A 13,379-nucleotide genomic window follows, 5' to 3' on the forward strand; every position below is an offset into this window, starting at 1 on the left:
CAACTTGGTGGTGGTGATGCTTGAATCGGCAACCTTCTGTTTACTAGTCCAGTACCTTAACCACTGAGCTATCTATCTTTTATTTTGGGTAAGTTTTAAAGATTGCAGAAGTGAATAAAATTCCAGTAAAAACAAAGGTAAGGTAGGTCTGGGGCCTAAAAACTTTACTTTATGAATAAAAAACCTGGCATAGATATGAATGATAATAATGATGCGACAATACCTGTGTGAGTGACGTCATGAGATACACCTGTTTGGGGGGGAGGAGCTTAAACAGGGCGGAAGGTGAAGAAGAAACAAGCTGATAAGAGTTATTTACAGAGGTCGTTTACCCACCAGTTCACTCAGAAAAGCCTCAATACGACCTTTGATCACTCCCTGAGTTTATATTGACTTTTGTCTGGATTCGCATGTGCTTTTAGTTTAGAGTTTGTGGTACTTTGGTTATAAAGTCAGTCTCGAGTGACCGAGTCTCGTCCATTGAAACTGAAGACAATGGAGAGACTGATAGTGGCGCTGCTTCTTCTCGGCTTTCTGCCGGCAGGTATGTAGAGCTCACTCGGTGTTATTTACTTTGCTTACTTCGCTAAGTGTTCTTTTAAGACGTGTTTAAAAGTTATATTTCACTCGGACGCGAAATTCGAGCGTATTTCGACATTTATCAGGTTCATCTTTGACGAAAACAAGCGGCCGACGAACAGAAAGAAAACTGGCAGCCATGGGAACTAGTATCGGTCACGTGACTCAAAAATGTTTACTGATGTTAGCGAGATGTCTATTTATTTATTTATTTAATATGTGAAAATTAGGGTATTTATTCATAAATGTTCAATGTTTTCCAGAGCTGTAATGCTTCATGTAAAGATTTACCTGATTTCTACTCAAAAGTTTACTTACTCTTTGCAACAACACAACAACACATCAGTACAATTTCAGTTTATGTCTTCTTATATTCCATTAATATGTGTTTCATGACTTTAAATTCAGTTTTACTACCTGTAATGAGTCTTATAGAGCAGCCACACATGAATTAAAATAAAATGTTTTTAATTTAGAGCAGATGGAAGTCCTTTATTTATCATATATACACTTATATATGTGTACAATACAATACATAGCTATTGTACGGAGCTCCTGGAGTTGCTGCATGACAGAGCCGGGATTCAAACCCACAACGTTTCAGTTGTTAACCCACAGCTTTACGCACTAGGCTCCCACTGTCCTGCGATGAATCTCCTTTGAAAAATGTTCCTTGGACTGCTCAGGTGGCGCAGCAGTAAAAACACACGCTGGGATCTCGAATACATCGTATCGAATCTCAGCTCTGCCTACTGGCTAAGGCTGAGCGGCCACATGAACAACGATTGGCCTTTTGTGGCAATTAGACATGTGAAAAGGGAGAAAATGCATAAAGAAAATTAAAAAAAATATTCCTTTAAATGTATTTTATTTAAAAGTGAGCATAATTTTACTCACTACTATTTACATTTACAATTTCTGCATTTATTAGACGCCTTAATCCAAAGCAACATTATAGTTACAGTATTATAGTTATAGTTACAGTCTGAACAATTGAGGGTTAATGGTCTTGCTCAAGGGGCCAACAGCAGCAACTTGGCACTGGTGGGGCTTGAACAAAACACCTTATGATCACTAGTCCAGTACCCTAACCACTATAAGGCCTACATGAATACAGTTATTTCCACAAGCTAGTACACTGCATGTCACAATTATATTAATGCTATTCACAATACAACATTACAATGATAATAATATTTATGAAGGTGTAATTTCTTTGAACATTTACATCAGTGGACGCCACTTAAATAATTGCACATGTAATATTTCTTACACATGGCAAAAATTTAGACCAGTCATCAACTGGTTTGCTTTTAAAGCAATTTTCAAAAGTCCCATTTTCAAAATATCATTAAAATGTTCTCGATACACTCTGTTTACATACCTTTAAATCATGACTGAGGTAAAATGCATCGATGTAGTTGTAGTTTGGGTCTTAGTTTATTTACCTGTGGGATTATTTGGCAGGATTATTTGGATTTTTTTAAAATACAAGTAAAACTGACCAAGTAAATTCAATGCATCACTTTTTCAGTGACCTGTAGCACTTCCCCAAGCCTCATTAAGTCAAAATAACTAGAAATTGGTCTAACTATAAAGTGCAGTCTTTATACTTGCCCCTAAAGTAATACACAATACCCGTATTCTTTAATATTCTTTAAACAATGAACGGATCAATTGTAATAAATTAAGTAAGCAAAACATTTAATCTGGTTTTACTGCTTAAACTCTTACACACATCTTACCTAGTTATGTTTCCTAGTCAATATATTATTTTCATAAACTGTTAGTTAAATGATCATCAGTCTGCTGAACAACTAGAGATTACATATTAAAGTGTGTGTGTGTGTGTGTGTGTGTGTGTGTGTGTGTGTGTGTGTGTGTGTGTGTGTGTGTGTGTGTGTTCTAGTTCTATTGGGGGTTTTAGTAGCATGAAAGCATTTCCTGCTTTCTCTCATTCCAGTTCGACAGGTTTTGGTGTGGTGTTTTCAGCACTAACTTTTCACTCTGTTTCTCTCTAACATGCACACACAATGATCTGATCAGTGAAACCTAAATAATTACTTGAGTGAAGTGTAACTGACATCCCAACACAGTTTATTTCATATAGTGTGTGATGCCCTGTATCCTAACAAGGTTGACTAAACCTTTGGAGGGAAAATAGCTCTAAAACACAACACTACCCTGGGAATTTGCAGATTCTTTGTTATTTGGTGATCGTTACTTCTTTTTAAACCAAACCCATCAAGAGTTTTTGTTTTGAAAAAGCTCTATTTTTGTCTCATATGCCCACAGAATCTCACAGAAAATGTTCCTGTAGTGTCTAGTAGGAGACGGTACAGGTACAGGTGCTGATTTTTGTGGTTAGATGACACAAAAAATATTTTGAAGAGTTTGTTGATGGAAAAGTTTAATAAACATCGCCGGATCAAAACCGCCTAGCATTTTGGAAGTGCGACCTCGTATTCGCTGGTCAGTCAAAGTGCCCAAGCTAACTCTGATCAAGTTCTGCAGAAAGGTTTATAAGGAGTTATAAAGCAGGGTTGTTGATGTTATTTCTCAGCGCTTAAGGTACTGGTCTAATAATTGGAAGGTTGCCGGTTCAAGCCCAATCATGAGGGCCCACGAGCAAGGCCCTTACATCCCCCACAGTTGCTCAAATTGTATTCAGTCATAATTGTAAGTCACTTTGGATGAAAGTGTCTGCTAAGTCCAGTAAATATAAATAAGTGCTAGTGATTTAAAGAATAGCAGTAGTGTTCTAGCAAAACAGGGTGTTCCAGACCATCAGCTATTTTAACAAAGCCTGTTGTTTGTTTCGTCTGAGGATCTCCTCTCACTGTGTCTCTTCTCTTTGTAAACAGAAGTATCTTCAGTTCAGGTGACGGTTCCACAGACACAATACAGCACTACTCTTTTTGCCACCGTCACACTTCGCTGTGAATATTCCACTTCAGCTCCTCTTCAGAATGTGCTGGTCACCTGGCGCTTCAAGTCCTTCTGCAAAGACCCTGTGCTGGACTACTATTCAGCAGGTAAGAACTCAGAACGTGTGCTGTAGAGCTGGAATGACCAGTGTGGGTTAAGAGAGCTGTGTGTGGTGTGTCAGGAAGGATTCAGCTTTGTGTTGCCTTTTAGCTTTATGGTCATCCAGGTACTGTGTTTGATTAGCATCTTGATCCCATTTAGTTCATCATGCCGCAAAGCCCTGATAACTTTTTTGTCTGTCTGTTTGTTTGTTAATTAGGATTTTAACGTCATGTTTTACACTTTGGTTACATTCATGACAGGAACAGTAGTTACTCATTACACAAGGTTTACCAGTTCCCAAGGTTATATCAAACACAGTCCTGGACAGTTTCACCTCACTAGCACCTGGAGGAAACCCACGCGGACACGGGGAAAACATGCAAACTCCACACAGAGAGGAGCCGGACCGCCCCACCTGGGGATCGAACCCAGGACCTCTTAGCCACTGTGCCACCCGATTACTTGTTTAAAGTGTTTAACCGTGGACATGTTGTATTTAAAAACAGTCGTTTATTAAAATGCATGCTTGTTCTGTATTAAATTCTTCTTATAGAATTTAGTTTACGTCATGTTTAACTTGAACTATTTTTAAATAACCTAAATATAACCCAGATAAACAAGTATTTATAAACAGTGAAATATTCTACAAATTGTTTACTATATTGCTATATGTATGTATCATGGCCGGTTTTTTAATTGTTATCATCATTATTTATTTATTTGTCATATCAATTGTCTTGAATGGCTCGGTGGTTAGCACTGTTGCCTCACAGCAAGAAGGTCCTTGGTTTGATCCCCAGGTGGAGCATGTTGCATGTTCTCCCCATGTCTGTGTGTGTTTCCCAAGTGAGGTAAATTGGAGATACTAAATTGTCCATGACTGGCTACAATCGTGACAAGACAGGCAGCCCAGAAACTTTAGGTATACCACCAGAAAATGTTTTGTTCAAGCTCAATATTTATTAAAGTGCATCACTTATTTACCCATGTATGTCACTTATGTAAATTTGCTGTTCCTGTAAAGCCTACCAGGCCTCTCTGCAGATGGGACAGGACCCTGCCAATGACTGTCCAGATGCCCAGCGCACCATCCGAACTGTTGCTCAGAAATATGGCACCAGTGAGGCCACGCTGGGTCCAGATTATAGTCAGCGCAAAATCACCATCCAAAACAGTAAGTCTTCACATGATTCTTCACAAATGACTTTTTTCTTCTTAGAGCTAATAACTGCTTGTTTTTGTTTGGAGTTTAAAGCAGGATTGGCTTAACTTGTTCAGCATTATGAGAAGTGGGATTATTTTCACTACTATATTTCTACATTTTGCATTGTGCAGTCATATTGATCTCTAATTCATTTTTTTTGCTTTTATTCAAATGATCAGCATTTTTAAATTGCTTTTCTTCCTTTTTTCTTTATCAGAGGCCGATCTGGTGATAACTGAGATAATGTGGTGGGACAACGGCGTGTACGTGTGCTCCATTGACGCTCCGGGTGATACAACTGGATATTCAAACCGAGAGATCAAAGTCATTGTCTACCGTAAGCAGCTTTTATTTGTTAAACTTAATATCATTTGTTTGACGAAATGAAGTATTCCAGGGCTTCTTACGGGATTAATGACATTCGATAAAGCTTTATTAAAGTCATGACATGATTTTTGTTTGAGACATCAGTTCGGCCACCAGTGACCACTTTTCGACAGTGTTCGACAGTGAGGAATATATACAATAAACAGGAATATTGAAGTTAGCTCAGTAAAAATGTGTTTTGTAAAATGAACCCTGTATATTTTGTTGAATTGACTAAATGTAAATATAAAATATACACCTCATACCCTCATACCTACCTGCTGAAAAGAGACCTGGCCCCCACTTGCCCCCCCCCCCCCCCCCCCCCCCCATATATAACATACACCGACCAGGCATAACATTATGAGCACGGACAGGTGAAGTAAATAACACTGATTATCTTTTCATCACGGCACCTGTTTATTTATTTATTTTTATTTAATAAATAAAAACTTTTTCTCCCCTCTTTAGCGCATCCAATTGTTCAATTAGCATCGTGCTTCCTCTCTGTCTATGCCGAACCCTGCCCTGACAGAGGTGATTGAAGCTAACCCGTATCCCCTCCGAAACACGAGCAGCAGCCAGATGCATCTTTGCCACCCACACATTGACGAGTTTGGCGCCACCCAGCGTTGCATGCGGAGAGACACACCCTAAGGGCACCCTCTCCCATCGCTGTGTAAGCGCCTCCAATCAGCCGGCAGAGAACGCAATCACATTCTGACAGAGAGAGACCCACATCCGGTTCTTTGTCCCACCCCCCATATGAGCAACCGGCCAATCGTTGCTCATATAGCCACTCAGCTTCGAACCGGTAAAGTAAGGCTGGATTCGATACCACGTTCTCAGAATCCAGCCCTGGTTGCAGCGCGTCTCTTTTTACCGCTGCGCCACCTGAGCGGCCAAAATGAGCGAGTTTGACGAGGGCCAAATTGTGACAGCTAGACGACCGGGTCAGAGCATCTCCAAAACTGCAGCTCTTGTGGGGTGTTCCCAGTCTGCACTGGTCAGTATCTATCAAAAGTGGTCCAAGGAAGGAACAGTGGTAAACCAGTGACAGGGTCATGGGCGTTCATTGATGCACGTGGGAAGGGAAGGCTGGCCCGTGTGGTCCGATCCAACAGACGAGCTTCTGTAGCTCAGATTGCTGAAGAAGTTCATGCTGGTTCTGATAGAAAGGTGTCAGAATACACAGAGCATCACAGTTGCAGGGCTGTTTTGACAGCAAAAGGGGGACCAACACAATATTAGGAAGGTGGTCATAATGTTATGTCTGATCGGTATATATTAAAAAAATCAATTAAACTCTACACCCTCAGTCATGCACACAACACCCTAATCCCTATAAAGTGTCTTCGTGAATTCATATAAAGAAACTAACTGACCCCCGCCATGATTATAGCCATATCAGCTAACATGGTGTTAAAAACACCAAACAAATGTAAAATATTTCACCTTTTATAATTTTCACATTTTGAAATTGGGTTGGTGAACCTGTTTGCAAATGTTTTTATTAATTTACTTATTTTTAAACAACGGTTGATTGGAACAAGGTTCATTTTAGTTAATTCTCTTAACAGGTCACTAAATCTGGAGCTGACTGTATTTTAGCATTTCGGATGTTTTCATGTCGACTGATGTTTCTGTCCTTGCAGACTGGCTGACCGTACTCTTCATCGTCATCGGCACTCTCCTCCTAATCCTTCTCTTTTTTATCTGCTGCTGCCAATGCTGCCCTCAGTACTGCTGCTGCTATGTCCGCTGCCCGTGCTGCCCACAATCATGCTGCTGCCCTGAAAAAAGTAAGACCATGTGACACTTGTACTTGTAGTCAAGAGTTTGCCTTTTCAGTATAGGGATACCAGACAAAAACAGTGCAAGCGACAGATACTTAAAGGTCTATAGAAACCAAAGAATCACATATTTGTACATTTAGCTCGTGTTATAGTTTCCTGCTGTAGAACCTGTGTCTGTAGCATTAATATACACTGATCAGCCATAACATTAAAACCACCTCCTTGTTTCTACACTCACTGTCCATTTTATCAGCTCCACTTACCATATAGGAGCACTTTGTAGTTCTACAATTACTAACTGTAGTCCATCTGTTTCTCTACATGATTTTTTAAACCTGCTTTCACACTGTTCCTTAATGGTCAGGACCACCACAGAGCAGGTATTATTTAGGTGGTGGATCATTCTCAGCACTGCAGTGACACTGACATGGTGGTGGTGTGTTAGTGTGTGTTGTGCTGGTATGAGTGGATCAGACACAGCAGCACTGCTGGAGTTTTTAAATACCGTGTCCACACACTGTCCACTCTGTTAGACATCTATTGCTGCTGTTTGAGTCGGTCATCTTCTAGACCATTAGGACGCTGCACACGGGGTGCTGTTGGCTGGATATTTTTGGTTGGTGGACTATTCTCAGTCCAGCAGTGACAGTGAGGTGTTTAAAAACTCCAGCAGCGCTGCTGTGTCTTATCCACTCATACCAGCACAACACACACTAACACACCACCACCATGTCAGTGTCACTGCAGTGCTGAGAATGATCCACCACCTAAATAATACCTGCTCTGTGGTGGTCATGTGGGGGGGTCCTGACCATTAAGGAACAGGGTGAAAGAAGGCTAACAAAGTATGTAGAGAAATAGATGGACTACAGTCAGTAATTGTAGAGCTACAATTAGAACTACTACTAGCACCAGACACAGAAAGGTAAAGGTAGTTTACTTGCAGTAATAGCAGCTGGTGCACCCTAATAATCCAAGTGTATCAAATAATACTCTGGTTCAAGCCCAACCCCTGCGCAAGGCCCTTAACTCTAAATTGCTTGTAATGTATTTACTCATATTTGACCAGCCAGTAAACTGCAGTTTAGAGAATGTTTATTACTATCTGCCTGCCTTGTACAACTAATACAGATTAACACTGACTTAATTCTACACCATCCTCAGCCGTGATGCAGCACAGAATGATGAAGGAGATGCAAAATAACTGGGCCACTGGACAGCCGGTCTACGCCCCTCTGAGCTCTCACAGCTCTGCGTATCAGATGAATCCCATGCTGTATGCAGGTCTGTACCTTTCTTTATATTTAAATATTTTCATACAAACCCAGTTCCAGTACAGTTGATTTAGTAGGAAACATTTAAATTAAATCAGACAGCAGTGACTTGCAAATCGGATTGCAGATTGGGAACTGAGGGCTGTTTTTGTCTATACCTAACAAATAAGCTGCTCAACAGTGCGGCATCCCCATTGTTGCAGTTGTTGTATAGTTCACTAGATAATGAAACGACACATTTTTAGTGACTGAAACTAATTTTTTATTTTTAAGTAATGCTATTAAATTATGTAAATCAGTGGACCCCAACCATGGGTCCATGGGTCATTTTTGTACTGGGCCACACAGAAAGAATGAATACTTAGAGATACAAGAGCAATTACATTTCTAACACTCTTCGGGTGTTATTGCCTCCAATCACTACTAGGTGGAAGCATCGTCTCGTTGCATCGGAAAAAGCTCAGGAGTCACACTGATTTTCCATTTTATAGTTATTATATTTTAACTCCTCACGCCCCCGCCGGCCCATGAAATTATTATTATTACTCATTACACAAGATTCATCAGTTCACAAGGTTATATCAAACACAGTCATTGACAGTTTTGTATCTCCAATTCACTTCACTTGCACATCTTTGAACTGTGGGAGGAAACCGGAGCTCCCATTTTATGTGATTATTCAAGGAAATGTGTGTTCTGCATTAGGAGACAGTTTGGGCTTTCTACCCAGCCTTGATACTTTTTAATAGGTACAAAGTCAAATTTCTTTTTTTTAATTATATAGTCACAGAAAAAAATTGGTCCTGCACCGAAAGCTGTTGCATCAGGTCCCACAGGAGTCAGTGTTAATACCTCATACAGTGCAGATGTAATGGATACAGTCTAGATCTCTGGAGGATTTATTTGCATAAAAGACAAATTAAATATCTAAATCCTTTAAAATTGTATTTCAGGTTCGGCTTCAGGAAAGATCCCCATGACTCTTATGCCCCCCATGCCCCTACCACCACCTTCCCATCATGAGCACATGCCTCTTGGCATGCCTGGCCCCATGCACATCCCACATGGCCCGATTCCCGGTCCCATGCCAGTCCATTACCCTGTAGTGATGCCTCCACCCAGCATGCACGGCAATGGCAACATCCACAACGGCCCCAACAGAGTGCTGGACTACCTGGAAAACCAAATGCGAGAAATAGACGTCAACTCCCCCCTGATCCCACCCCCGCCTGTTCACGTGCCTCGAAACGTGCCCTACACTGCCGGCCCTCCTAGCATGCTTTCCGCTCTGAACGATGTTCCCGGGCCTCGCCGGCACCACGCGTCAAACTCCAACAGCTCGTCCAGCTACGATCGGCACAGGCAGCCGCCTTCATCCAGACGAGGCATGACACGCAGCTACAGCCAGGAGGACGTGCTGGATAACCGGAGTCGGGCATATCGGGCTCGCTCTCGATCTAGAGATGACCTGGAGGACCCGAGAGAATCCTGGGACTCGGCCAGCGTTACAAGCGGCAGAAGAGGAGGAGGATATAGAGGCAGGGCTCGGGGTGGAGCCAGAGGCGGTGACTGGTCTGACCACCCTCCCAGCTACACCGAGTTTGAGCCAGGACAGAAGCCGAGCAAACGACCTGAGCGCATCTCTGTAAGAGTCTAAAATTCTTCTGTTGTAACAATACTTGAATGTTCTCACCCCTCGTTCGGGATTGCGCATGTTGGTTTTGCTTTGTGTGTGGACAAGGATGCAGACAAAATCCTGGATCTACACTTGAATAAGCATTTTTGTTCTCCATAGCACTTCTCCACTTTGAAAACCCTGGATTATAGTTCATAATTTTGAATGCCAATGGTTTTAGGACACAAAATACCATGGAAACTCTCCAAACGTTGGATTTTAACCGAGACTTCTCTCTCCTTTAGGTTAGGAGCTCACGGAGTGGTAACACTGTAGTAATCTGAAGCCAATCAAAGACCAATATCCAGAAAACCTGTAGACCAGCGGTATGGACAGCGCTGAGCAATGAATAATAGCTAAAGGTTTTTGTGTAGTTGTTTTTAAATGATTATGAGCATGCTCAAACACAACATACTGCCCCAGTTCTGCCCAAGTCTCAAATCCAGGTACTTTAGATGATGACCTTAGTTTTGTTGTTAAACTTTAGAAATTGAAGGATATTTGAGGTCAATGTCTTATTTTTAAGTTTTGGTTTGCCTTTATTTGTTAACCCAAAAAAAGATAAATAAATAAGAGAACCAGTTGCATTCAAGATAGGCAATAAAGATAGGTGAAAATATCATATCATACTCAAGACTTTGCTAACAGACTGCCAAGAAAACAGTAGTGCCACATTTCGGAAAAGAAAATCTCTAAAGCCATAGCTCACAGCTTGTAACGGATGCTGGATTACATTGTTTTTCAGTCACTCATCTGCATAGGTTTACTTGAAGGCTTACTCCCATCCTACCTAGACACTGTTGTACTGGTGTCGGACCCTCTAACATCAGAGCGTAATCATTTATTTTTATTAAATAATTTAAGGTTTGGCCGGGAGACCAAACTGACACGATTGGATGGGCGTGGGTGGTTTAGAATGAGTCCTATTGGCGCTGTGCTATTATGACCTCTGCTGTCTGGTTGAAGTGCCTGCACTAGTGTTGGGTTATTCATGGAATCTCTGAATAGCGGCTGCCAAGTAAATCTAAAATGTGATGCAACGCAATTAAAAGTAAATGTACACATAAGGGGGCTGGAGTAAATATCATCACTGCACAGCAGCAGTGTTCAGTAATCTCATGTCCTACCTGCATTATGATCTTCTGTTCTGATAAAGCTTCTGAAAAAAGATGTTCTATCCAGTTTGTGCAGAATGTTTCTGGTGTAGTTGCATTACAGTGAGTTGAGACACTTTTTGAATCCTATTTCTTTTAATTCACAAAATGTAAAGACAGATGTTTTAGAGATGTAGGGAGTACAATACAGCATGGTTTAATTTAGCGCATGATCAGAGCTGAGAGTTGAGTTGAGAGTGAGCAACTGTCAACTAAAAAAAATCTAAAAGCAGATAAAAAAAGAATTAGGACTGATGCTACTGATGGCTAATGTCTGCTGCAGACACGATTGGTGAGAGGGCTAAATGGATTGAGAAACAAGGTCATAAAATCATGTGGATTAAGAAACCTTGTCATTCTGTTGGTAAGCTATTGTGTAATGTGTCTTTACCATGTGTGACCTGTACTTGTACAGTGTATATAATTAAAGTATTTGATTGTGGTAGGTTTATACCAATCTTAATTTCAAAAAAACATTAGGCTAGTATGTGAAATGCCAAAAAAAACACTAAAATGGTACACAAACATTAAATTTTTTATTTTATGAATTTCAAATTTACACTCCCCCTAATACAGGGTGAGAGTACCCCACACTGTAAGGGGAGTTTGGTAGGTTTTCCAGGCGAGCAAAATGCGCATTACCACCACCAAACACGCCGACTTCATATAGCAGCGGGCGGCATAGTGGATCAGTGGGTGTCGCCTCACAGCAAGGTCCTGGGTTTGGTCCCCAGGTGGGGAGGTCCGGGTCCTTTCTGTTTGGAGTTAGCATGTTCTCCCCATGTCTGTGTGGGTTTCCTCCGGGAGCTACGGTTTCCTCCCACAGTCCAAAGACGTGCAAGTGAGGTGAATTGGAGATACAAAATTGTCCATGACTCTTTTTGATATATAACCTTGTGAACTGATGAACCTTGTGTATCTAATTGCCAGTTAAAAAGTTGAAAATCTAATGACTGCAACACATGATAGCATGATTTCAACTGTGCTGCATCACCTCACTGGAAAAACAATGCTGAATCATGATTATTTGGAAACTGAAACACCAGTTGATTCCGATTTGATCATTTGACATTCAGCTATTATGCAAGTCTTCAACACATGCAACAGCGCAGGCCTGTGTTGTCATATTTTGCTTTTTATAATAGCAACACATTTTGAATAGGAGACAGGTCTGAACTGCAGGCAAGCCAGACCAGCACTTGCATACTCGACCATGCTGTTAAAAGATAGAACTGGGCTTGGTGTCGTCTTGTTGAAATAAGCGCGACCATCTCTAAAAATATGTCATCCAAAAGGCTTTACAAACGACTGCTTTTGATTGATATATCAGCATTTCACATCCTGTCCTAAAGTTTTTGAAACTGTGGTTTGTATATAAAGGAAAACCTGAGTTTTAAAGCTGTTTAGTTTACGTTACTTTGTTTCTTGTGTATACGTGTAAATATTTATTCTTAAACATTTTGCGACTGTACAGACTAAAACCTAATGGGAATATGAGTATATTAAGTTTTTTAAATAGTTTTTAATGAAAGTTGAAGTGTTTTTTCCCAAAAGCTGTAACCTCTGATGAAGTTTAATGGGTAAATGCTCAGGTATCTGTTCTTTAGTTACATTTGTTAGTTTTTCATACATATTTGTGCATGATAATTGTGCATTATATGAACTGAAGAAAAAAATGTAAAAAAAGACGTTGTTTAAATAGAACATTCTTAACAGAAGAGTGTATCATTACGTGGTGGAGGTGGGTGTGAATCCCTTTCATAAAACATTTTTAATAAAAATTATATGTTGCATAAATTTGTGTGCGTGTAAAAGATTATTAATGTTTTAATATTAATGCTACTAGTGCTTTGAATAAGTGAATTCACCTCCTCCCCCCTGGAGCCACAGAAGGCACACAGAAAGGACCCGGACCACACCTCCTGGTGATCAAACCCACTGTGAGGTGACAGTGCTACCCACTGAGCCACCGTGCCACCTAAATTAAAATACTTCCATTACTTAATGCTTTCATTATTAACAAATAGAAAGAATATGGCACAACCATGCCTAAGCAATCAGGAGAACAGTTTTAGAGGGAACAACAGCTCAGATGTGGAAACCACAGCTGGGCTTTATGGAACAGTGATAAAAAGAGAGCCATTGTAATAAAAAGTCATATAAATCCTGTATGGGCTTTTGATGGAGACTGCAAATGTGGAAAATGTAATAGGCAAAACATTTCAACCCTGCTGCAAAGTGCTGTTTGAATATTGTGCACTCATAATTTTATGGGCGTGTTTTGTTTAGCAGGGACTGGAA

General features: G+C 40.6%; 1 protein-coding gene across 1 annotated transcript; it reads left to right on the forward strand.

The window, feature by feature from the left end:
- Window positions 1–351: 351 nt before the first annotated feature.
- ildr1a (immunoglobulin-like domain containing receptor 1a) lies at window positions 352–12,875 on the forward strand. Its single transcript, XM_063009748.1, has 8 exons — window positions 352–544; window positions 3,444–3,614; window positions 4,634–4,783; window positions 5,031–5,150; window positions 6,835–6,981; window positions 8,140–8,259; window positions 9,203–9,894; window positions 10,170–12,875. Exons 1-8 carry the CDS (start codon window positions 496–498, stop codon window positions 10,206–10,208), a joined length of 1,488 nt encoding a protein of 495 aa, XP_062865818.1. The 5' UTR covers window positions 352–495; the 3' UTR covers window positions 10,209–12,875.
- Window positions 12,876–13,379: the final 504 nt, after the last annotated feature.

The sequence above is a fragment of the Trichomycterus rosablanca genome, chromosome 15 (genome assembly GCF_030014385.1).
Source record: "Trichomycterus rosablanca isolate fTriRos1 chromosome 15, fTriRos1.hap1, whole genome shotgun sequence".
In the NCBI taxonomy this organism is placed as follows: domain Eukaryota; kingdom Metazoa; phylum Chordata; class Actinopteri; order Siluriformes; family Trichomycteridae; genus Trichomycterus; species Trichomycterus rosablanca.